The sequence below is a fragment of the Ziziphus jujuba genome, chromosome 7 (assembly GCF_031755915.1).
Source record: "Ziziphus jujuba cultivar Dongzao chromosome 7, ASM3175591v1".
In the NCBI taxonomy this organism is placed as follows: Eukaryota; Viridiplantae; Streptophyta; class Magnoliopsida; order Rosales; family Rhamnaceae; genus Ziziphus; species Ziziphus jujuba.
In genome coordinates this window covers 21,107,200-21,133,712 of record NC_083385.1, presented here as the reverse complement: position 1 = coordinate 21,133,712, position 26,513 = coordinate 21,107,200, and the positions used below count along the sequence as shown (strand labels likewise).

Genomic DNA, 26,513 nt, shown 5'->3' with positions numbered 1-26,513 from the left:
ATTAGTTTGTAAAGTATATGACATATATATAAATATATATCATAGTCTGTAAAGCATATGACATATATATTATAGTAAATATATTAACGTGCAACTTATAGACATTAAAATATATCGTAAGAACCTAACAAATAAAACATGTGAAAAAATTATAATATGTGGAGAATGTCTGAAAAGTTATAATATGTACATGAGACATATAGAAACTTTACTTAAAAAACCATATAGTTTAACCTAGAAGGTGACATAGTAATTTATTTTCAAAAAAATGCTTTTGTTTGTGAAATGCCCAATAAACAACACAATCCAACAATAAGTATAGTAGAATGGTATGTAAAGTTAATAACATATGTGCAGCAAATAAGGTAAAAAAAACATAGGAGCATATGCATGTATAATAACATGGTAGTTGTACTTATGTATAGCTTAAACTCATCAAACATGGCAAAAAGAAAATATTGCCACCATGTGTTAAAGACAAAATGAATACAGCTCCAAGTGACTTGATTAAAGAAATGAAATTTTGGAAAGTAAAATATAAAAAAAAAATAATAATTAAAAAAAATAAAAGTATTCCTCAAGTATTTTAAACAAAAATAACTGAAGAATATTGAGTGATATAAAGTATAAAATATCTCCCTGAATTTTGAAGTAATTATTGGATCTGCTTCTCAATTCCTCAAATGAAGTCGCCAAAATGGTAGGAGACAATTTTTTAATGAGATTAATTGTGGTTTTTAATCTTGTAAGGGCTTGGATCTCTCATTTAGCCTAAGTTTGGATTCCCCTAGTTCTTCTTGTTGGAGAGTTGAGTTAGAACACCATGACCCATGTAGAATTGTAAAAGTATCGAATCACAAATACAATAATACTATGACGAAGGAATAATAATAATCAAGCAAAAGTAATAAAAGAGAACCCAAAAATGGTAGGAGGTATATGGGAGCAAGTTTCATAGATAAATTAATAGTCAGAGTAAAACTCAAAATAATAATGTTCATGTAACTTTATCTAGCAAAAAGAACTTCCACAAAAAAAAAAAAAATATATATATATATATATATATAATAAACTATTTTAAGCATGAAAACTATTGGAATGCTTAAATAAGACTCATTTAAAAAGACTTTGAACATGCAAAGAAAGTAAAACTTAGATTCAAATGATGAATTGTAAAACCGTTGAAGGATTGAACGCATTGTTTAGAAGAATAAATAACTCTTTCAAAGAGAAAAAAATCAAAGTTTAAATAAAGAAAAAAAAAGAAATTATGCTTTCCATTTCCTTTTCCCCTCTCTCTCTCCATCTCTCCCTTAAACAACAAATGAAGCCTTTCTATATATGAAGCTAAGAGGAAGAATGATGGAAACTCTTATCCAACATAATTTTTTTAACCACAGAACACAATATAAACTCCTATATACATTTGGTGAACAAAGAGATAAACTTATCATTTATGAAACCTATAGTAAAATCCATATGTTTTCATAAATTCAAAAGTTGCTTAAAAGGTGAAGAATTTTTTTTTTTATGCCAATAATAACAAAACCCATGAAAAATCCTTTCATCTATGTAAAATATGATGGATAATATGTACTTACCCAATGAAAGAATCAAAGAAACCAAAAGGCTATTTTGAATTCAAAAGTATGGGATTTCAAGTTTGATATGCATGAGCTATGTGAAAGAAGATTGATGATAAATTCTAGGGAAATGAAAACTTCTAGAACAATGCAATCTTTGGATTAAATCTAATGCAAAAAATGCAACGAAAACATGTTATGGGCTTTATTACTAAACTATTATTAGGTTTTAGCCAATTTATTCATATTACCTGATGTGATTCCGCCCAAGGCCGCTCAACTGATAACCCGCTGTGGTGCTGACTCGACATGGATGAAGACTAGGCCAATCACAAGAGCTCAAATTAAGAGATTTAAGAACAAAATGGGAGTATTTATACAGGGGGTAATCAATCTCAACAGAGCTTGTCCATACTTGAAGATACAAATCCTATTCTAAGCATCCAAGTGGTGGAAGCCGATACGGACCCGGGTGACGGTTTTGGTACATTTTTGGAGTCCAGGAAGCGTGAAATGGTTCCAATGCTTTATGGGTTCAATACATATGCCTAAGAGGTCATGGAATCAAGTTAAAGCAGCCTCAAATGCAATCAAAAAGGGCTTGTACGGACAGCCTAAACAATTTGGCCGAATTTGCTGTATTGCTTGCTGGCTTTACTGTATTTTACTGTATTAGCCTTTTCTTATTTTTCCAAGCATGGGCAACGTGTGGGACTTCATATTCAGCTTATTTGGCATCCTACAAATCATCTAGAAGCTGATTTGAAGCTCAAAGAGGTCAAAAATTGATCAAAGTCAACTTGATCAAAAAAGCTAGCATTTTTAGTTTCCTAATTTGTTTTTACCTTTTGTTTTAGGAAACTACCATTACTTTTTGGCTTTTATTTATTTATTTTCTGGAAAAATAACTTTAGGAAGGTTTTTATTTTATTTTTTCCATTGTAAATTAATTAATTCCTAATTTAATATAAAGAAATTAATTAATCAAACTTAGATTAGGAAAGGAAGTATAGTTTCAGCCAACTAGGTTTCTTTATGTGTGGTGGCTGGTTTTCTTTATGTTCTGGGGTTTTATTTCATGGCTTTGTAGCCTATTTAAAGGTTTAATTATCAGTAAGAATAAAACTTTGATTTGATTAAGAAAATACATGTGAGATTAATTATCTCTTTGTTCTTTGAGAACACCTAAAACACCATTGGAGAATTGGTTGTTTTAGCTTGACTTATCAATAGGTTTTCCATCCCCTATTGTGGCATCTACATTATACCAAGGTTTCTAACCACAGGTTGGTTAGGGGTTGAGGTCCATTCCATTAGAACTTGAACTTAATTAAAGATCCGGGCTAATATAATACGGATTTAGGAGCAGGTCGTCCTAGGTTCGTATCATTACCGGCTCAGAACTTCCCGAGTGAACTAGTCTTTTATAAATAAATTGATTAAACCAAACCTATGAATTTGTCCTAACTAATCCATTCCCTATTCATGGGCTTGAAAAATAGTTTGGATCTACCCTCATTTCATCAATTAAATTAAAAGTTATGCAAAATAACTTAGGGGCCCATGGAGCCATACTTAACTCAAATTTAACCATTGATATTTACAATAACAAATATGAAGGGGCAAATACCAAAAACAAAAAAAGTTCTTTATATAAGTATCTTTACCTTTTGAAGTTTAATCTACAGTTCAACTAACATAAAAGTCTTCAAAATTCTTTGAGTTAATGAGAGAAAAATTATGAGCTTTGGTTTGTTTATACTTTTCACAAAAAGTTTATAAGAAGTCTAAGATTTACAAAAGTCTTTAAAAATCGTTGACATTTTGAATACCTTTAATTTTATGACCTTTAAAAGTTTTTAATGGAATACTCAATGACTTTTATAGATTTTTTAAAGTGTTTTAAAATGGGTGTATTTAATTAGAATTTTGAAAGACTAACTTTTCTAAAATTTAAAACTTTGGATATATTAAATACATGTAATACATTCTTTTAAAGACTCCATAAATGTCTAAGCGATATTCAAAATATCAATAAGTTTTATTTAGACCTCGTAATATGTCGTGTTAAACCGTATTCGTGTCGAATTTCTTTTAACTTAAACACAACCTATTAAGCTTTCATGTTGAAATATAAAAATTCAAACCCATTTATTAAATTTTTTGTGTAAACCATTAACCAATCCGTTAAGCATATATTCCAAATTTTAATTAGGTACTAGAATGATATAATGAATCCTTTTAAAAAAAAAAAAAAAAAAAGAGACCAAATGAACATGTTTGTTGATAAGCTAATCATATCCCCCCCCCCCCCCCAAAAAAAAAAAAAAAGAAAAGGGTCCACATACTAAAATTCCACATGTATTAATAATTATCACTTCAAAATATTATAAATTAAATCTATATTAAATATTCATTATAACTAAGAAATATATATTATCAATTTAAAATATTTAAAAATTACAAATCAAACTAACATTCAAAATCAAGTATTGGAAAATAATAAATCTAGAATAACACATCACTATTTAAATTTTCATATAAAATTCATTTTAGAATAATATTATTATGTCATATAAAATTACAAAAATACCCATAGTAAAGGGTTTAATAAATCTAATGGATTCCAATGGATTTCATCCATTTTCTTGATTGATTTTATTAGGTGATACTAATACCGATCCAATCCATTATCGTGGATCGAAACTTGCAAATGATTGTGCTGGTTTGAATCATGTTAAAGGATCTTGTGATATTTTGCTAGGTCAGTTTTTATTAACTTTTAAAATCATAGACTTTTGTTAATTTTTAAGTAAAAAGTTGAACAATTCTTTAAAAAAAAAAAAAAAAAATTCTCCACCCATTTATTGCAAAACTTTTGAAGACTTTTAAGAAACTTTAATTGACTTAATCCCACAAGCCATTTTTACAACTCTATCTTTCTCCCAACTGACCCAAAAAAAAAAAAAAAAAAAAAAAAAGAAGAAGAAGAAGAAGAAAACTCTACAGTACTAAATCACCTATTGGTCATTGCCTGGTTCTTCATAATTGGAAAAAAAATATATTAGATTGTTAATTTGTATATAAAGTAGAATATGATATAAAAAAAGAAAATAATTAATTTACATTCTAGCACATAACTATATTTTTATTAATTTATTTAAATTTCACTTGGTTATTCCACTTTCGATAAAATAATATGTAATTTTAATAATATAGGTTCCAACATAAAAAATAGAGATTTTTCACATTTGCTTAAAATGTATAATTTTCCACATCTTTAATCTTGCTTTTAATGATGTATAATTTTAACTTTAAAGATAGTTAGGATATCTAGAATCCAATTTTTAATAGCTCAAATTAGAAAATCAAATTAAGAAATCATATTTATAATGAAAAATGTATAAACAACAACAAGAGAAAAAAAATTGTAGGTTTACAAAAATTCATTAATCAATTTGTAAATAGTTTTTGGATTAAATAAAATAGAAACACTCAATTTGTAAATAATATTTGGATTATATAAAATAGAAATACTGTCATAAAATATAATTTTATTTTTCAAAAATCTATTAAAAGTATAATCCATCTATATATAATTATATATAAAATTTAACAATATCAATCAAAATCTATAAACGCTTACGAAAGTTTTTTATGAATTTATAAATTACACAAATAAATTTTATAAAAATCAGTGTTTAAAAAAGTTAATAAAAACATTTTAAAATAAAAAATCTACTGTTTAAAAATTTATATTAAATATCCTTAATTTTTTGGAGTCGTTTCAAAAATTTATATTAAATATTCCAAACTAATAAAACTCCTTTAAAATTCTAAAAAATTTAGATTTCCTATCCGAAAAGAACGGTCATATATTACATTTAATATATTAAAAAAAAGTTGTAATATTTTATTTTTATTAAAAAATGTGATTAAAGAAAAAGAAAAAAGAAGAAAAGAAAATTTAATATTTATTTATTTTCTAGTGAAGAGGGCGCCGAATTCTCTAAGATAGTTCTATTACAAAATCTTTGTGGTACAAGAAATCGTGGCCGTCAAACCCTACTACCCAAAACCCTAATTATCAAACCCTGCACCTATAAAAGGGTCTCCACATTTAGGGTTTACTTGTATATTTTTGCAACCAATACAGCCATGGCGGGTAACTGCGTTGCTTTGGTTCGCCGAAATTCGTTTTTCCTTCTCGATCTGTGATTCCGCAAGATGGATTCAGAGCGATTGCTCTTTCTTTCGCTTGCATAGTTTCCTTTTAACCCTCTCTGAGAATTTTTTTATTTTTTTTATTATTATTTTTACTGTTGTTTTTCTATTATTACTAATATTTTGAGAAATTATCCATCTTTATCGTTTTCATCGATTTTGTATGTATTATTTTGGCCTTGTTCTCAAAATATTCGCAGTGGCCGCCGCCTGTTGCCGGGTTTGAGAGCTGTTCATATTCTTCATTGGATGAGAGTTTTCTGCAATGTGTATTGGGTATTTATGTTTTTAACTGGTTGGCATAAACTGTTATGTTCTTGTGCTATGTAGGATTGGAATGGCATCTTTTCAAACTTTGCTGTATCATATACTTGTGATTTTGTAAAATTCTTCCTTGGATGTGTGACCTCTTCTGTCTTTTACTTATGCCCTAATGAAATTTAAGGTGGTAACTCGTTGGATATTTTATTATTATTAGTATTATGTGCTTATGTCAAACCTTGATGCTTATGATGACAAATTCTAAGGCTTGTTTCTCAAAACATTCGCAGTGGCCGCCTAAGAGCTTTCGCCCACGCCTGGCTAGAGAGCTGTTGCTGCTCTTATCCTTCCTTGGATGTCTGAGGCTATTTATTTATTTATTTATTTATTTTTTTAATGTTTTGGTTGCTCTTACTCTGTGCATACATTCCTTCCTTAATGCAATGATTTTTTTTGTTTTTTTGGTGTTTCATTTAGAATTGCCAAAAGTATTTGGTTTCTTTGATTTTGTTATCTGAATATCAATGCATATGATGACATATCCAATGGCTTGTTTCTCAAAACATTCGCAGTGGCCGCCTAAGAGCTTTCGCCTACGCCAGGCTAGAGAGCTGATGCTGCATTTATCCTTCCTTGGATGTCTGAGGCCTTTATTGTTTCTGTTGTATGCATTAATTTCTTAAATAATGATTGAATTTTATCTTCGTGGTGTTGCTTCTAGAATTTGCTTATTATTATTTTTTTTGGTTTGTTTGATTTTTTTTTAGTTAAACATCAATGCTTATGATGATAAATCCAAAGGCTTGTTTCTCAAAACATTCGCAGTGGCCGCCTAAGAGCTTTCGCCTACGCCAGGCTTGAGAGCTAGTGCTGCTCTTATCCTTCCTTGGATGTCTGAGGCTTTAACTTTTCCTGTTGTGTGCATTAATTTCTTAGTTAATGACTGGATTTTTGTTGATCATGAGTGCTTATGATGATAAAAAATCCAAAGGCTTGTTTTCTCATAACATTCATAGAATTTGTGAAGTGCTTTTCTCTTTTCTTTTTTTTCTTTCTTTTTTTTTTTGGGTTTATTTTGTTATGAACTGATGCTTATGATGACAAATTCGAAGGCTTGTTTCTCACAACATTCGCAGTGGCTGCCTAAGAGCTTTCGCCTTTGCCAGGCTAGAGAGCTGGTGCTGCTTCTATCCTTCCTTGGATGTCTGAGGCGCATTCCTTTTGATTTCCTGTATGCATAATGTGTCCATACCTAAATTTCTATTGTCTAGGGAATGTTTAAATTTTTCTGGTTCTCTGGGCAAACCTTAATGTTTATAATGTGGCTTGTTTTGCAGGACATTTGCAGTTGCCAATTGAGTGCTTTTGCCTTCTAGTGCGTTTGAGAGCTTTTGCTTCTTTTATACTTCTTTGAATGCCTTGAGATAAAGTTTTTCATGCCTGTATAATCAACTAATCTCATAATGTTAATAAAAATCTTAAAGTTGTACGATAATGTTGAATTTTCCTTTTGAATGTGTTTCATTATGCATTATGGCAATAGACTTCTCTATTGTGTCATGTTCTTGTACCTAAGCATGTTATGGAATGTTTGCTTTTCTCATTTGGTGTACTTTCGTTCCATCTAATGATTTTTTGAATATCTCACTTGTGAAGCTTAAATTGAGAATTTGAAGCTGGGTTTTTACGGGGACTTTTACGTCTGCCCCTTTAGCAGTGTTTGAGTGCTTCAGGGATGAACAGGTCCCTCATATTAACGATATCCATCCAATTCACTTTATCAGCTGTCTTTTTGGTTTCTTGCTGATCATTACCGGATGGAATATCCTATACCTTACAATCGTCATTCTTGTCTTTGATTGGGCAGAAATAACTGTCAATTCTGTCTTTCACAGGTGCTGATATAATTAAACCATGCAACTATTTGAGACAGCTTAAAGTTCGATTAGTAAATATGATTGATTTTAAATTTCAACTAAATCTTTGCAGCTATCATGTTTTCAACTTAAGAAATTAAAATCATTTGAACGTGTTGGTCATATAGGTTGGTATAATTAATATTTTATTTCTATTATTTGATGTAGAGTAGCTATGTATTATTTACTGTGTAATATGTGCATATTGTAGGCTTGTTTTGCATTGTATCAGATATCATAAATTGGACTGGGCCTTTGCTTTAGTTACTGCTTACTGTTGTAGAAAGTGATTCTTCATTCACTTGTTGATGTTGATGAAATTTGTTGTTTGGTTCTCTGAACATTCATATTTGACACCCTATTTGTTTTACACGAGATGGAATGCGTTAAATATTAATTGCTCATTCAAAAACTATTTGTGATGCTGTATATTTGACCTCAAGTTGATTTTTGAGTGACTGTGGCTGCTGTATATAAAAATTTCCAATGGTGTTGCTGCTAAATGCTTGCTTTTTCCCCTTTGCTAGGCTAGAGAATTGGTGCCTGCTTGTATTCTTGGTTGTCTGAGGTCTCTTCCCCTTTTTTATAGTGTATGCCTAGTGTTTGTTACTTTACCGAAGTTTCCAACAGATTAAATTTCTGGGCATGTACCAATTAAATTACTAATGTAGATGATAATGGCTGTTCTTTGGTTTATGTTTTGTTAATTTTGTTGACCTATTTACCAAAAAAGAGAAAGACAACTTTTATTATTATTATTATTATTATTAATTTATCTATTTTTGGTTTCTATAGACAGAGGGATTGAATATTAGAAACAATTTTCAATTGTAATAATTAGTGCTTTTTACAAGTTAAGAATCTTCTTTTCCGAAGATTTATACAATCAAGATTTTAAAAATTCCGGACCTAGGTTAGCTGCTTGTTTAATAGATTACCTACTTGCCATTTAACCGAAGAAAGCATGGGAAAAGATACTCGTCTTGCCTGCTAACAATGTCTTTGTGCTACTATCTTGAACTTGGTTGTATGTTAAATTATTGGAACAATTTGGAAGTTTTCTATTGATAATTTTTTAATAACCGTTGTTTTCCGCGAGGACTTTATTTAAAGCTGCAAATATTGGAAGTCCCAAGTCTTACTGCCATATAAACCCGTAAAGGATAATTTGGCAAAATAAATAAAATAATAATCGAAGTCATGCGTGTGGCATTAATTAGAGATTGGCTTATCTTGCTTCTTCGCTGCATGGTATTAATTTGAGTATGGTTGTCTTATATCAAAGTAAAACGATGTATGAAAAAAAGTAATTTGTAGCTTTGTATTTTTGTGTATATTACAAAAATAAGAACAACTTACTTGTATTGGTAATTGTTAACGAAGCAATTAAAAATTGTGGAGAATGTTGTTTTTGAATGAGTCAACAATTCGACAATGTAGTAAGGAGATTCAATTCTTAGGATTACTCTGTATGTCAGCTACAAACGGAGATGTAAAAATAAAAATAATGTTATTGAATTTACTCTTTTTATTTGAACTCTATTTTGAATGTTTCTTAGTAAATGATTTGGTAATGGTGAAAATAAATAAATAAATAAAGATTAGTAGATAACCTTATATTTTAAAGATACCAGTCTCAATATATTCTTATATAGATGTATATGTATGATATACATATATATATATATAAGGTAGGTTTAATAAAAAAAAATTTAAAAAATAAACTTATATATTGAAATGGATAAGTGAATTTGAATAGTAAGTCTTTAAAACTTGTAAATTTCTCTTTTTTTCTGTGATTTAAATTCATGAGTTATAAATATAATGGTTAGGAATATATTAATTGAACCAACTTATCAATTTTTATTTGGTAAATAAATTGAAGAGTTTATGCCACATCATCCTCATATGTTTTCAATTTTTTTTCCAAAATCATTAATTAAAAAAGTTATTTGTCCTTCTTTTTATTATTTATTATTCTATCAAGTATGAAATTTTTTATTTTTTATTTGTTGTATTTAAAAATATATGTTTTTATTATTATAATGTTATATAATCGATTGAAAAACTATAAAAATTTTAACCTTTTATGTATGTATTAACGACATATATAAAATCAATAATAATAATAATAATATTGCAAAGATTTAATATAGAAAAATTAACTATATGTACAGAATCAAATAATATATTTGAATTTTATAGATAAAAAATATTATAAAATATATTTGAATTTGATTTAAATTAATTGAATACATTTAAATTTAAATTTCAGAAAAAAAAATAAATAGATAAATATTTTTTTTTAATTTGAATTTTTATAAATAATAATAATAATAATAATAAAGTTATAATAATAATAATAATAAATATAATTAAACTATATTATAAGGATTTAATATAGAACAATTTATTATTTGTTAGAAATCAAATAGTACATTTGAATTCTATAAATAAAAAATATTATATAGTTACATTTGAATTTGAATTAAATTATATAAATGCATTTAAATTTGAATTTAAATTCTATAAAAAAAATTAAATAAATAAGTTTGAGAATGGTATGTATATGAGAAAAATTAGATAGGTAAATATTTTTTAATTTGAATTTTATAATTGAATAATATTATAGATAGAAGTTAAATTTTTAGTTCTGGATAAACTTTTACGATATAAAATAAAATAAAATAAAAATCTAGATGTACTTATTAATAATAAAATTTTTAAATAAGTTTTTAAATATGGCAGGATATGTTGATTTTATCAATCAGATCAATGCTAACAAAACACAGTAAATGTTCAAAGTTCAAGTCTTAAAACTTTGCAAGATCCCAAGTTTTAATAATAAATCAGATATTAGTAGTGTTGAAATAATTTTAATAAATGAACAAGTTTTTTTTTTTAAATTTTTATTGCATATTATTATTATTATTGTTGTTATTGTTGTTATTATTATTATTATTTTTTGTTTGAGTATATCTAATTTTTATTTATTCTTAGTTTGTTGTTTTATATTATTATTTTATAACAAATAATATATAATATAATTTAAATTTTTATATATAAACGTGTATATAATATATAATAACATTAAAATTTAAATATTATTATTTATGATATTATATATATTATTTATATTATATATAAAAATAAGTTAGCTAGTAAAAAAAAATTTCAAATATCATCATTATATTTAAATATAATTAATTGTTATAGATTATTTTTGAAATCATAATATATATCGTACATAACACGAGGATTAATGTTAGTAATATATAAAAGTAAGATAGTAAGCAAAAAATTTTATCACATGTCATCCTTATATTTATTAAGTTTTCTTCTAAAAGTATTATAAAAAAATAAAATTCAGAAATATTTTTTTTAAAAAAATTTACAATCTTAAAATTATTGCCAAATATCATTATTATATTCATTTTATTTTCTTCCAAAGACATTAAAAAAAAGTCCAAAAATAAAATTGATTGAAAAATTTTACACTCTTAATAAAAGTTGAAAGGAATAATTTATTCTTGATTTTTAAAAAATTTCTATAATGTGTGGGTATTATCAAGATTTGGCTATAAATATTTAAAAAAATGTACAACAGTCTTAGCATAATTTATACAAATAATATCTCCATAAATAATTTACATAAATGATTTTTTCACAAATAAAAATCCCACAATCTTTGTAAAATTTGAATGGAAAATTTTGATTTTGATTTTTAAAAATTTCCATAATATGTGGCTACGAAGATTTTATTTTTGGTGACGGGACAAAATTTGGCAAGAGGATTTTGTTTTTATCCTTATTTGGTTTCTTTTTGAATTTTTTAAAGATAAAATTAAAAAACCATATATATAATAAAAGATATTTGTATTATTAAATATATTTTACACAAAAAATCCATATACTAATACATATTTATATGTAGATATGCAATAAATGTAATTTTATTGTAAAATAATGAAATTAATATATGATAATTAATAATAGAAGTGATTTTTTTTATCAGAAATTTAAAGTAGATAATACATTTGTTTTGAATAATTTTCAAAAAGTGCTCAAAATGTACTTTTATATATATATATGATTAGATTTCAATAATGTTGAGCAATATAAAATCGGTTTTATATAAAATGTGGATTTCTATTTAAAAATATAATTGAATATTTTTGAATTTTGGGTTTAGGATTAAGGATTTAAGGTAATGTAAATTTTGTTTTGGTAACTATGCAATGTAATTAAAATTATATTAGACTAATGATCAATTTAATTTGTAATTATGACTGAAATAATTTTTATGATTTTATTTAATCTCGAATCTTAATTGTTATCGCATGCTAATTTTATTTTATTAACAAGAATTATAATATCATTAATATCATTAAATAATTATTCTACTATTTAATTATTTTTATAATTATATCATTATATTATAGAATATAAAAGATGAATAAACTTGAACTATAATGATATTTATTAAATTTAAATTTAAATTAAAAATTGATAATTATTTATAATTTTAATATTTAATATTAAATTATCTAATATATAATATTTAATATAAAAGATAATTGAAAATTTTTCACAAAAATATGTTAGAGCATGGTTTTTATTAATCATAAATAATAAACTTGAACTATAATGTTATTTATTAAATTTAAATTTAAATTTAAATTAAAAATTGATAATTATCTATAATTTTAATATTTAATATAAAATATAATTGAATTTTTTTCCCAAAAATATGTCAAAGCATGGTTTTTATTAATTATAAATATACATATTTATACAATTATTCTATTTAAATTGAATTTTTTATCTAAACAAATTAAATATTTTATATGAAAAAAATAAGGTATATTTGAATAATCAAAATTTAAAAGTCAAAAACTGAATTAAAAAAAAACAAATTGGAATTCAAAATTATATTTTATTGAAAATCTCACAACTTTATAAATAGAGGAAGAAACCAAAAAAGAAAAAGACGTTGAAAATAGTTAAAAAAAGGTTAAAAAATATAGAGAAAAAAAAAGTAGAAAAAAGAAAGAAAGAAATAGTATATTAAAAAAATTTGACACAGATATAAGTGTTATGCAAAAGTTTAATGTTGTAGATGTTATAAATGAATATTTTCTAATATAAAATTTTATTTTCAAATTATTTATTTTAAATGCAATTGAACATGATGCATATGAATTGTTAGTTAAGTATAAAATTGATTACACAATGATTTATATTTCTATAATTGATTTTTTTTGTCAATTTTGTTGAAAATATAATCGAAGAAGTTGTTAAAAACTAGTAGTTGCAGAAAAATGAATAAATTCATTGATATTGTACTTCAGAACTAGTAGTTATGTCATTCATATTTATTTTAAATTATAAATATTAATTTTATTTGCATACATCATGGGATGAATTTTAATATATATATTTTCTCATTTTTTAGATAAAATAAACTTAAATATATTTTGTGGGTGAATTTGTATATGAAATTAATGGTTATTCAAAAGTAATTATAATATTTATTGTATAAAAGATTCAAAAGTTATATTAATTTATAATTTGTAAAATTTATACATATTCCAATTAAAAATTTTATTTGTAAAATATTATTTATACAATTGATTAATATTTGATTTGATTATAATTAATTAATTTTTATTGATAATTATTGAAATTATCTATTATGGTTATACTTTTCATACATCCCATGGATTTAACATTAATATTAAAGTAAAAACTAACGTTTTAACATCACATGTCCAATTCGTATAAGTTAGATATTTTTATTAATACAAGTTAAATTTGAAAATTTTTTCATTATTATTATTATTTTTAATATTAGGTGTATGACTTTGGATTATTGTTAATATTGAAGAAAAAAGTGATTTCACCGATTAGCATTTGGTTGTCCCTGACAAAATTTAATCAGAAAAAAATTGTTAATATTTGGATGTCCTGAAGAACTATTGGCTTGCATTTGGTTTACCATGTAGGTACTATTATTATTATTATTATTTTTTTTTTAGCGAAAATTCTATTCCGGATGAGTTAATATATAGACAAAAAAAAAAAAAAATTTAAAAATTAAGAAACGGTTAGACAAAAAATTAGAAAAAGTACGGATCACTAAAAAAAATTAAAAGTTTTACAATTTCTTATGTGTCTAAAATATCATTTTATTCCTTTTTGCTATTTCATTCTTTTTTTTAAAAAAATTCTCCAAAATTGTTAATTATTTCATATTGCCTTTTAAACTATTGCTTTTATTTATTTATCTATTTTTTTATTTTTTCCATTTTAGCCCATTCATTTATTTGATGAAATTAATTTTAGACAAATGAAAAATTTTTTAAAAACTAATTTTATTATTCGTTATTTTATTTTTTTGTATTGTATGCAACTTATCTAACTTTGTTTATATAGTTCTACAATTCAAAGTAAAATTCTCTATTTTTTTAAAATGATAATTAGAGTTTAAATTTTCCCATCCAAAAACAAAAATAAAATCGTTTAAATAATTTTATTAAATTCTGCATTATTGTTATCATTATGTTTTTTTGTGTATGGCAGTAATTTGGCCAAATTTATTAGAAACAATCGTACAATAAGATTAAGCCAATAAAAAAGAATGATAAATTGCATATTGGTTTCTAAGGTATTTTGGAAATTAATTGGTTTCTAAGTTACATTGTCATTTATAAGTTAGTTCTTGATTTTTTTTTTTTTTGGGTATTTTAGTTTTCTGTATTAAACTAATACATGATTAGTTTTCAGATATTTTTCCATCTAAAATTTATTGTGACATGTATGTGATATATCATTTTACGGACCAATTTATAATATAAAATATAATTTGAAAATCAATTTGTAACATAAAGCATGTGAAAAAATTCTTTCATTCAAAATGCAATATTTTAACAATTAAAATGTTAAAAAAAAGTTTAAGAACCTATTTATAAATGGTAATATAGTTTAAAGATAATCGTAGTTTATCCTTAAAAAAAAAAAAAGAAAAAAAAAAAAAAGAAAAGAAAACAAAGTTAGGGTGATGTGGAAAATTTCATAAAATGTAAAATACCTCATTTGGGTGACATTAAAATAATATATGTATATATATATATATATGTATATATAAATTTCTATGATCCGAAAACTACTTTTTCCATAGCCAAAAACAAATTAATTTATATATAGACATTTTGTTCTATTTCTTTTTCGACTTGCACATTTTTTTTTTTTAATAAAAAAGAAAAAGAAAAAAGAACCTTCTGAATGATAACATCTTAAAAAAAAATTAAAAAAAAAATCAAGGGAACAATGAAAACTAGATTTCACACACAAAACCGTAGATTCCGAGTGTTGGTCCTCGCTCTCTGATTCCTTGTATCTATATTCTCTGTTAAGTTGGTGTTCTGTCAAAAGTTTGGTTCTTGATAGAACGAAAATGGAAGGAGAGGCAACTCTAAAGGGTTTGGTTCACCAGCTCAAACATGGGTTTCGAACAATTTCCCTTAAGAGATTGGCTTCAACTTCTGGGTTTCACATAACAGTCACTGGTCTTTTGGGTATTACTGGTTTTGCTTTGGCTATTATTAAAGAAGGGAAATTGCGAAAATTAACCAGCTTTCAATGGTTTCCAAACAGTAAAACTCATGATCCTGACAATTCACCTTCGGTACCCGGATTACAAAACCTCGAAAATAATTGCTTTCTTAATGTCATTTTACAGGTATTGTTTACTTTTATGTGTGTGGGTTTATCTTGTTTGGCTGCCTGATAAAACAGAAAAAGAAAATAAGAGAAAGTGGACATGAAAAAGCGAAGCTTATATTAGTTACATTTATTTTGATTGATATTTCTTTCTCATTTGATATATCATGTTTATTAACATTTTAGTTTAGCCTAGTGAATTTTGATGTAGTTTTTTATTTTTTATTTTTTGTTGATTAAAAAACTATTATAAAGATGTTATTTTGTTGCTAGATTTTAAACCCAGAAAAATTTCAGGCTCTAGCAAGCTGTTCCTATTTCTTACCTTTTGTACAAAAGGCTATAGAGGAATGCGAACGGTCTGCTGCTGAGGACTTGGTTGACAGCTTACCGCTTACATTTGCTTTGGCTGCTTTATTGGAAGGTTTCTCTTTCTTAAAATGAAAAAAAAAAAAAAAAAATTGAATGTTCTCCACTAAAAGATTTTCATATAAAATTATACAGTTGAGAATAGGTTCAACTTGGTTGCTCTGGCCTAAATTTTTAATATTCTATTTCTGTAGAACTAGATGTGGTTGGTGGAAGAAGAGTCATGTTGAGTCCGCGTAGTGTAATGCTTGCGATGGAGCACTATATCCCAGAATTCAATCTCACTAGCCAGCAGGTTCAACTTTGCCTTCTGTTTCCATCATTGCTTGAGCACGTTATGATTTGGTTTCTGACATGTGCTCTTCTCTTCTGTGTAGGATGCAGCAGAAGCATTTCTTCATCTTCTGACCTCTTTAAGAGAAGAATTTTCAGGCTGTTATCAACCAAATTGCGGCTCTTTAGTAGAATTATGTGCTTCTGACTGTAGAATTATTACTCCAGAGAGGAGGGAGGACCAAAGTCAGCAGGAAAGGTGGCAGCAGAGCTTTGTTGGACCATTTGATGGGATTCTTGGTAGCATCTTAACTTGTCAAAGTTGTTCTTCTCAGGTTCATGTTGCTTCAAGTGTACTTCTTATTGTGTACCGCATATATAAGATATGCTGCTGTCTTTATGTTTTTTTGCATAGGATATGCCGCATTTTACTATGTGTATGTTAGTACAACTTTCAAGTATTGCTATATATGTTTGTGGAATAAGCACACTTGCACAAATTGGTTTCATGAAATCTGATTTCTGTTAAATTGTTCGGATCTAGAAATTATTATTTTTTGGACTGTAATGTGATATTCTGTTTATTAGTGAAAGGTTTTGCTGCAGTGCATGTATAGTTTCTCATATAAGCAAGCTAATCTCCTGCCTTTATTTTACCTTTTGCAGATATCGTTGAATTTTGAATCATTTCATAGCCTGCCTATATCACCAGTGCTTGATGCCAGAGGCACCATTGTAAGATTTCACTATTTGACAGTGTGAATGTTTGAGCCTGTCACTTGGATTCTTTTCTTATAGCTGTTTTGTTTGAAAACTGAGGTGCTACTTCTTTTACCTTTTCCCCTATTATTTTCTACTGTTTTAAGTTCCTATTTCTGTGCCATACTAGATGGTTGGATGTAGCTTGGATGATTGCCTAAAGCAGTTCACTGTTTCTGAGCAAGTGGAGAATTACCACTGCACCCATTGTTGGCATATTGCTGGAATCAAGTACTTATCCTCTTTTGGAATGGACGAGGTACTTCTTTAGTCTCTTTTCACTCCTCAATCATAATAACTTTGTGGCCTGGTTCACCTCATGGAAAATATGTATTGGGCTTATTGCGTTTGCAAGTTCCTCTCATTGGTTGGATGGATATTTTGCTTTTCCCTTTATTTTTTTTAACTGCCTCTGGGTCGGATCTCAAGTTGCTTGCACCTGGTTTTCTTATAGCAATTGATCTGTGTTTATTCAGTTTACATCAATTTGTTTTGCAGAAAGAGATTGAAAAACTCAGAACATGCCCCAAGCAGGATTCTTGTGACTGCCATAAAGTTTTACATCTAGATGCACTACCATGGTCAAATAAATTTTCATTCACTGTTAAGCAAATAAGTATTGCTCGTTCTCCTCAGGTATGTATATTGATCCATGAGGGAATTTCCAAACTGTTCTGGTTGCATTAGCTCTGGGAAACCCAGTGATCTAAAATATTAATGAACTAGAAATAGATTGAGTCCAGTTGTTTCATTTCTGAGTTGAGATCCATTTTGTTATATCCTTGTTTTTAATCTTCACCTTTCTTAGTGACACAAAAACAAGCACTGAAAAATGAGGTCTGTTGGGATTGTATTACTTAAAGATAGGCTCAAATTGAGAATTTATAAAATCTTTTATCTATAATTGAGAATTGATAAAATCTTTTATCAGTCTTTGCTTTGTTTTTGCCTTGATATCTAAGTATAATCCATCTGTCTGATTGTGTGTGCTTGCAGATTTTATGCATTCATCTGAAACGTGTTTCAATTAATGTCCTTGGTGAACCAGTCAAACTTGAGGTATCATAATTTTTATTGCCTGTAATTTATATATTAGTCACTTAGTCTCTGACAATTCTCTCTGTGGAAACCAAGTGTACTATATTACTTCGATTTCCATAGTGATCCCAGAGTTTCTGAACAATACTTTCCATTAAAAGAATTACAAAATTGCATCTTCAAAATAGTTGGACATAATTCTGTCACTGCTGATGCTTTTAGTTTATAGGTTTAACGATGGACCTCGATTTTTTTTCCTCCTTCTCATTTTTTCTGGAATTGACAATTATAGGGCCATATTTCGTTTCCATTAGTTCTGGACCTTTTCAAGTTCATGATGCATGGGGTTGCAATAGAGACTTGGGAAGAAAATTTTCAAACAAGGAAAGTGCAGTTACAATATCAAAAACCAAGTTTTCATCCCAACAATTTTAATATACAATTTGATACAAGAAATCTGAATTATATGAATAACATTACAAGAGGAAGCATTTTCTCAGAAGAATTAGCTTCAAATGAATCTGGGATTGCGCATGCACAAAATTTACCAGGAGAATCCAGTTTTGTTCAATCTAGAGGCTGTTTAAAATCGACACATACAGATGTGCAGATACAATCAGATGACCAGGTTGGTTGAAGTTTTGCTGACAAATTTATATTAGGGCTTCACATTGGGTCTTTAGAATAATAATTCACTTTATTTTTCCCTATAGAAATAATAACTTTGCATCCAAAATCAATGATTGGCAGAATGATATCTTGTTTGATGTGTTCCAATTATAGTTGTCTCTAACCTAAATGCACCTTTATTTATTGTAGGTTCCCTTGAGTTTCAAATTGGCCTCTTCAAGAAGTTGTTTGTATCGTCTTGTTTCTGTTGTGGAGCATTTTGGAAGGGCCGGTAGTGGGCATTACACTGTCTACAGATGTGTGAAAGCTGATTCTTTTAAGGAAGATGGTGATAATCTATTTGAGCCTGCCTCGATGTGCTGGTTCTGTATTTCGGATTCTGTAGTATACCATGTTTCTGTGGAAGATGTTCTTTCTGCTGAGGCTAGCATGCTATTCTATGAGAAGATATTATAACAATGAATGTTGTTGTGAAAGTGAAGTTTAGTAAAAAATGCCCAAATGCTGATGCTTCAACTTGGCCTGAAGGTTCTTCATGCGAACAGTAGTAGATCCAAGAGGCATCTGCAAATTAAACATCTAAAAGGAAGTGTACAACTTACACAACCTCAACTTTTAGATCAGGCAAAAGCGGGCCAGCAGGGTTTTTTTGGTCACACTGAAATCTGGTGGTCATATATACATCGTCAGCTACCGGGATACGAATTAAATACAATATTCTTTGTAAAGCTAATGAAATCTTGTTAGAATGGTGCTTTATTGTCTGATGATCCCTGCATTTTTTGTTGCTAGTATCTGTTGCATATAGAGTTCTTCCAATGATTATTTTACTTCTACAGATTTTTGGAGAGTGATATTCTTGGACAGAAGGCTTCAAGTATAGTCCGTATGCACAAATCCTTAGTGAATGCTTTTCTTTCCTGGTTTGTGGAAATTGAACCTTATGGCATGCTTGACATGGAGTATAGAATGTCACACTTGCATCGTATGCTCACCAGCTAAGACTTTCTTTGGAATAGGTATACTCCATGTCACACTTGCATCGTATGCTCACCAGCTAAGACTTTGTTTGGAATAGATTTTGTATCTGCTTTTGCTTATTTATAAGAGCTTTTTGAGAAGCTATTTTTTATTGCCTTTGGTTGGAAGCTCTTATTAAAACATGAAGCATTTCTAAAAAGTTATCCAAATACTTTAGAAGATGATTTGAGTCTTAAAAGCCAGAAGCAACTTATCAAAAGTTATGCCAAACAGGGTGGGGTTTAACCTGAGTTTAGCAAAATCCTGACATAAAATGGATGATTTTTGTGGATTAAGGTTTTAGTGACCAAAATTTTCTCTGGAATGAGAGTTTATGCAGTGCCAAAAACAGAACAGGAAAATTAACAAAAATAACATATGATTGTTATTTGCTTTGCCAAATTTTAAAGTTTTTACTGGTGCAGGGGATTCAATTTGGGCATTAATCATATGCTACGCATCTTCACATCCTCAACTCACACCCTTTGCTTCTCACATAAATCAAACTTCCCTTCCAGTCAACAGTTTCTCATGGTAAAATGTTTTGCTGGTTCTCTTAGACAATGTTTAGTATTGTTTTTGAGAAACTGCTTTTGGCTTTCAAGGTTTATAAGCTATTGTGGGTGTTTGAGTAATTTTTAAAAATATTTTAAGCTTGCAAAAGTGTTTCTAATTAAAACGAAGAAAAAAGAGATTTTCAAAAAGAGAAGCAATAATTATGGTAAATAGGACCTCACTCTTTTTAAAGCTAGTTACATTCCTTTTTTACATGCATTTAATCTTTGCCATTGATTTTTCATCTATTTAATATTTAAGTTTGGCCATTAATTCCTTTATATTCAATTATTTGTCAGTTTTTGAAATAAAAATGAACAACTTTAAAGTGATTTGATAATTCCTGAAGTTCTTTACCTTAGTCTTTTAGATATATACATCATTTTATACCAAAATGAAACATATATGTATATATATACATATATATGCTTTAAAAAAAAAATAATGTTTTATTTATTTAATTTTTATCATTTACAATAATTTTTTTCATTATTCCGCATCTTAAGTCTATCATTTCCCAAATCATAAACGAGAATAACTTATTAACAGAAAAGCTTATCTGACATTAATGCTTTATCTTGAATTTCGCCTTTTACCTTTACAAAATTATAATGGTAAATCTACCGTTTTCTGATGTGAGATGTCCCGAATCAAGTCCGGATTTTTAATCAAAATTTAATATATTGATTCTTGACTTCTGGTCCTCCAAAAGAATAGTATTACATGAAGTCCAGATTTTTAATCAAAATTTAATATATTGATTCTTGACTTCTGGTCCTCCAAAAGAATAATATTACATGCTGTACTAAGCCTATTCATCATCCAAAAGATTTTTCTATATTTGGCTACATATTACTTTTTTCTTTATCTTTTTTCTGGTAAATATTTGGCTGCACATTTCATTGCTGCAACGAGAAAAAGTATTGGGTTAAATACACTTTTATTTTTATTTTTATTTATTTATTTTTTTTGATTTGGGTTAAAAACACTTTATTCTAAACTATCACGTGCTCTGCATTTCGTCCTCCAGCTAACAAAACTATTGGATTGCCCCTGAACTATCATATTTTTTTTAATTATTAAATTAGTCCAATCATGTGTCTTTGTTAAATGAATTTGGTAAAATTAAGCATGTGCACCAGTCAAAAATGAAAGAAAACAATAGTATTCTAAAAGAGTTAAATGAACTATATATAGGTAATTTCATCAAATTTAACTGTTAAAACTGTATAGTTGAACTAAAGTGATAAAAAATAAAAATCTAAAAGGCAATATGTGATTTTATATTATTTGGGTGATCAAGTACAAAATGTATAATAATTCATGGGCCTAAATGTATTCAACTCAAAAGTATTTTATATAATAGGGATTTGGTCACATGGTGCAACTCCTCTATTTAGTTGGTGACATGTAGAAAGATCACATGTCAATAACTAATTGAAACGTGACAACCACATGGCAATGCACCTCTTATATGAAATACTTTCTCACAACAAGTATTGTCTTCTGTAATTCTCTTGCCCATATTTGTCCTATTTGCTTCTCTAATATTTATATATATATATATATATATATATATACACACCCTTCTGCCATATTGTAGTTAAACAATTCAATAAATTATATTTCATGTCCCATAGCATATACAACCTCAATCGTTAAGGTTTTTCTAGAGATCTAATTAGACCAATTTTTAGAACTCCAATTAAACACTTAGGCTTTGTTTGTTATGGTTGAAAAATGTCATGGATGAAAAAAATAAATGGATAAATGAAAGAAGGAAAATAGATTGGTTGTTTGGTTAAGAAGGAAAAGAGGATGGATGGAAAATTAGAAGGATGACTTTTCCATTCAAAACAATCAATCCACATATGAAAGAATTATTAAAAGGAAAAATATTCAATGAATACAAAATAACTAAACTTACCTAAATTTTTTTCTTCTTTTTATTTTTACTTCTATACCACATACAAAATGAAAAATAACTTTCCATTTTTCATGTCATACCAAATAACAAAGGGAAAAATATGAATTTTTCTATCCCTTCAATTTTCCCCTTTTTTTTCCCCCTCTATCTTTCCTAAACAAGGACTTATCAATAAACAATAAATTGAAATAAAATATTTAACATAGAAGTGGTATAGATCCAGTTTTATGTGCCCCATTTTTCCTTATGCCAGCTAGAAGCTTTCAAATCACAAGCAAGGCAGATAAATACAAAGTTGATTAGAAAACCCTAATTAAGCAAATTAATAATAGGCAACTTTTGGAAATTAATTAGTTATTTAATCAAATGATCTACAAACTAATTGAAATGCTGAAGTCTCCATTAAAGCAGAATGATATTCCATGGCGTGAATGAAAAAGAATATACTCATTTCAAAATTTTTCTATGATTCCATATAACTCACTGACTCTAAGATTGATGAGACGAGCAGAGTGTAGAACAAACAACAGAGCATTATCACATATATATTTCCATGGGAAATAGAACATTTACCTTTTATTCTTATCCTTTATAATATATTTCTTAATAATTTTCTTTCAGAAAAACGAAAAAAAAAAAAAAAAACTATTTTGTTCTTTATATTTTCTTTTTTAACTTTTCCCTCATATGGATCTGAAACTTCAAACACAAGATACCCTGATTATTAATTAATTGTAATATTGTTTGGATTTGTCCCCACTTATTAGTTTGCAGGTCTTTCCAGGAAGCTACCAGAATGATTACCTTACTATCTACAGTTGGTATTGTTTATTCTATACATACATACAAAGTTATTGTTTATTCTATACATACATACAAAGTTCACTGATCAATATGGTAGAAGTTACAACATTATCACTTGATGATTTTTACTTATAAGTAATGGGAGCAACCAGCGATAAATCTAGTCTAGTTTTGATCCAAATTTTTCAAAGGCTGCTGGAAAGAATATATATTAACTTCCAAGTGGTTATTTGGAATGGAAATAATTTTAACCCTATTTTTTTATATTAATTTTAACCCTAATTAAATGATGAAAACTTAGCCAGGATTTATGTTGAACTAATTATACATATGTACATTATATAGATATGTTTGTTGTTTTGGAATTTGTTTTCCCTTTGTCATAACAGGCGTGAATGGTGGAGAGCAATCAAAGAACGTGGTTATAGATCATATATGGAAAAAGAAAAACATACATGAATTTATTAGCTGGAACATGTACAAACTCTAGCTAGGTTGGTTTTTTCTAAGAGCCTTTTCCAAAATCCTAATTTACCATAGACCTATGGACCATACTTATATATACTATATTCCTTTTTTATTTTATTTTTTTCCTTTCTTATATATCACTGCGCATATGAATCTATTGTATTCTATCCTCTCTCTTCTAATACAGTTTTTGAATATATAATATAAAAAGAGTTGGAAGAAAAGTATTCAGAAACTAATAATTAAACTAGTATTGATATATTTTTAAAACTAGTTGCAATTAATAAACTAAAAGAACTGGCTCAACAAAAAATTGATATTAATTTTTTTTAGTTATGAATTGGAGGCTTCTTTCTTGCTGGAGTATAATCCATATGCAAAAAAGCATCACTTTCTCGCACCCCATCTTCTTTTGGTCTAAAATTAGTAGTGGTACTATTATCATCATATCCCTTTTGATCTTCTCCTTTACTCACCACTCCCAAACTTCTTGCTGCATCAAACACATTTAAAAAAAAAAAAAAAAAAACCCCAAATGTGAATCTTTCTAATCAATTAACAACTAATATATATATATATATATATATATTTATATGTATATGGATTCCAAATTGAGCTTGCTTAAAAAAATATTTACCTGATCTTGCTGTGTTTGAGAAGAAACAAAGCAAAATGAAAGCCACAAGAACAAGACGCTTGCATGGCAAAACGGCCATCTTTGATAATAAAAGCAATCTGCTTTTATTTTTTTGGTTTAAGATTTTAGAACTTGTTATTAAAATTGTGATATGTAGTAGTAGTGCATAGAGGGTGTATATTAGATTGGTTTATATAGAGAGATAGAATAGTAGTTTGCTACCCATGTAGTCAGACATGTGGCTCAATGGAATGTGACTTGAATTTTGTAGTAATTCTACGTGAGCAACATGGTCTTAAAGAGTCTCAATCAATGTCTCCTGCTTCACTAGCATGAAATGAGAGCAATTCTTTTGGACTTACACATACTACAAATTAAAGACCCTTTGAAGTAACACTTTGTTCTATCTTCTATTTGTCAATCTACATGTATAATATTGTGTTATCTACTTAGAGAAATTGTCTCATATTGGCGTCTCAATTATAGATATGTACTTTATCTTTTCATTAATTAATCTCTTCCCATTCTAATTTATATATATAGAATTTATTAAAATTATATCTACTTCTATACAATACTAGCATAAAACAACAACAGAAATTCCATCCCATCTGTTAATTATTTCAATTTCATTAATGCCCTTTTTCTTCTTTTAATTTCCACTTTTATATGTTTCAATTTGGCCATCTTTATATGCAAAATCTAAATAGAACACATAGACATTTGACCATTGTTAGAGAAAGCATAAATGTAATGATCATATGATCTATTTTTCAACAGTTTTAAATTTTTGGAAAAAAGTATGGTAATTAAATTTGGTATAACAGTCAAAGATTTCGATTATATTTTATGTTCAAAATTTGATAACTCCTATTAAAAACATATGTAAGGATTCAAAATGAACTCATAAGATGATTGGACTTTCAGGTGAGGGAATTGTTAATTTAAGTGTAATAATTAGTCATAACCTTTCAACTTCTTAAGTTTTTGGGAATCTTGGTAACTTAAATACCAAGCAAAGGACATGAAATGTAAAGGTAAATATATATGAAGGGCCAATTCAGAATCTCCTTGTTTCTAATTTGTTCTGCTTCTATATGTGTGTGGTAGTAGTTAATTTGGTGGAGGGAAATAGAAACCGGCCAGCAGGGAACAGCTTAAAGGAGAGCAAGATTTGTAGGCCATATTTTCACACCTATTCTCCTGCATATTCACAACAGCATTGATGGCCCCGAATTGCCTTGCACATGGTTAGCTTCCCTCCAAAATATCAAGTTGGTCAAAATGTTCAAACCCATCTACCTAGAAAAGCAATATCAAGATTGATCATTTATATATATTAGTAATATCTAATTATATATCAAACTTATATTAGGTTAATAGGATAGTTTTACCATGAGAATCTCTTTTATTTGCTATTGATCTTATTGAAAGGCTGAAATTTAAAAATACATTATCAACTTTATATGGGTTTTATGAAATATTAAATTCTATTTGGACAACAGTGAAAAAGTAAACATATGTAGCCTAAAAAATCATTAATGATCTAAAAGATTGATAAAGAAAATCCAAGTAAAAGAGCTTGATTGTGTGTTTTGTGTATATATATGTATACATACATGTATGAGTAACTCACATTAGGTTGATACGATGATAAAGAAAATCTTAGTAAATGAGCTTGATCGTGTGTTTCTGTATATTGTGTATATATATATATATATATATATGTATGAGTAAATCACATTAGGTTGATATGATTTTAGCATACGATCTTTATGTATTAGCCTGGATCACATCAATAATTAAGATCTAAAAATTAATTAGTAAATTAATATGAGTTTAATAATATGCTAAAATCTTATTTAGGTAAATTTGCAAATTTGAAGGGCCAAGTGAATTATAAGTGTATTTTTAAATCTCAAGTATCTTTAAAGTGATTCAAGAATCTCGATTTTTGAAACGATTCAAAAATCAATAAAGGAATCAAATTAAAGTTATTAGATCGATCTACTGTGAGCATTATTGTATATATATATATATATATATAGATACACACAGACTAATATATACACCACATATACATATTTTACTTGGGTTTTCATAATAGATGTGGTTTAGATAAATGATCAGAAAATCTCAACTTTTGTAGTGATCCAAAAGCTGATAACGAACATAAAGAAGTTTTGATGGTAAAATACTTAGATAAATCTAATCTTAGTCTTATTGTATATATTATATTAGATCAATCTAATGTGAGCCTTATTGTGTATATATATATATATATATATCTATGTATATTAATCAATAATGCTAAAATTATTAAAATA

At 27.4% G+C, this 26,513-nt stretch overlaps 1 protein-coding gene, 2 long non-coding RNA genes and 5 other non-coding genes across 9 annotated transcripts; 7 read left to right on the top strand and 1 right to left on the bottom strand.

Annotated features, from left to right (window-relative positions):
- The first annotated feature begins 5,590 nt into the window (after positions 1-5,590).
- On the top strand, positions 5,591-7,563 carry LOC107425508 (uncharacterized). The gene is made up of 2 exons (XR_001582136.4): positions 5,591-7,299; positions 7,406-7,563. It is a non-coding gene; the product is annotated as an uncharacterized LOC107425508 (long non-coding RNA).
- On the top strand, positions 6,312-6,435 carry LOC112492656 (small nucleolar RNA SNORD14). The gene has a single exon (XR_003057104.1). It is a non-coding gene; the product is annotated as a small nucleolar RNA SNORD14 (small nucleolar RNA).
- On the top strand, positions 6,594-6,717 carry LOC112492657 (small nucleolar RNA SNORD14). Its single transcript, XR_003057105.3, has one exon. It is a non-coding gene; the product is annotated as a small nucleolar RNA SNORD14 (small nucleolar RNA).
- On the top strand, positions 6,847-6,970 carry LOC112492655 (small nucleolar RNA SNORD14). Its single transcript, XR_003057103.1, has one exon. It is a non-coding gene; the product is annotated as a small nucleolar RNA SNORD14 (small nucleolar RNA).
- On the top strand, positions 7,158-7,281 carry LOC112492654 (small nucleolar RNA SNORD14). Its single transcript, XR_003057102.3, has one exon. It is a non-coding gene; the product is annotated as a small nucleolar RNA SNORD14 (small nucleolar RNA).
- Positions 7,564-7,792: 229 nt separating the features above from the next.
- LOC112492666 (small nucleolar RNA snoR99) lies at positions 7,793-7,896 on the top strand. Its single transcript, XR_003057113.1, has one exon. It is a non-coding gene; the product is annotated as a small nucleolar RNA snoR99 (small nucleolar RNA).
- A 7,344-nt stretch (positions 7,897-15,240) lies between these two features.
- LOC107425501 (ubiquitin carboxyl-terminal hydrolase 27) lies at positions 15,241-19,907 on the top strand. Of its 2 annotated transcripts, none has more exons than XM_016035507.4 (10): positions 15,241-15,725; positions 15,980-16,130; positions 16,270-16,370; positions 16,453-16,683; positions 17,015-17,083; positions 17,238-17,366; positions 17,606-17,743; positions 18,104-18,166; positions 18,438-18,773; positions 18,965-19,907. In XM_016035507.4, exons 1-10 carry the CDS (start codon positions 15,441-15,443, stop codon positions 19,229-19,231), a joined length of 1,770 nt encoding a protein of 589 aa, XP_015890993.1. In that variant the 5' UTR covers positions 15,241-15,440; the 3' UTR covers positions 19,232-19,907. The 2 variants fall into 2 exon arrangements, with proteins under 2 accessions (XP_015890993.1, XP_015890994.1); XM_016035508.4 differs by having other exon boundaries at positions 15,243-15,725; positions 16,004-16,130.
- A 2,268-nt stretch (positions 19,908-22,175) lies between these two features.
- LOC112492502 (uncharacterized) lies at positions 22,176-24,360 on the bottom strand. Its single transcript, XR_003056921.3, has 2 exons — positions 24,187-24,360; positions 22,176-24,042 (listed from the first exon to the last, which is right to left on the bottom strand). It is a non-coding gene; the product is annotated as an uncharacterized LOC112492502 (long non-coding RNA).
- Positions 24,361-26,513: the final 2,153 nt, after the last annotated feature.

Bases quoted from the DNA above. Each gene is read 5' to 3' on its own strand.
- LOC107425501 (XM_016035507.4), top strand. From the start codon at position 15,441: ATGGAAGGAGAGGCAACTCTAAAGGGTTTGGTTCACCAGCTCAAACAT. The intron at 16,371-16,452 runs GTTCAACTTTGC...TCTTCTGTGTAG, and splicing joins TCAATCTCACTAGCCAGCAG to GATGCAGCAGAAGCATTTCT. The intron at 17,367-17,605 runs GTACTTCTTTAG...TTTGTTTTGCAG, and splicing joins CCTCTTTTGGAATGGACGAG to AAAGAGATTGAAAAACTCAG.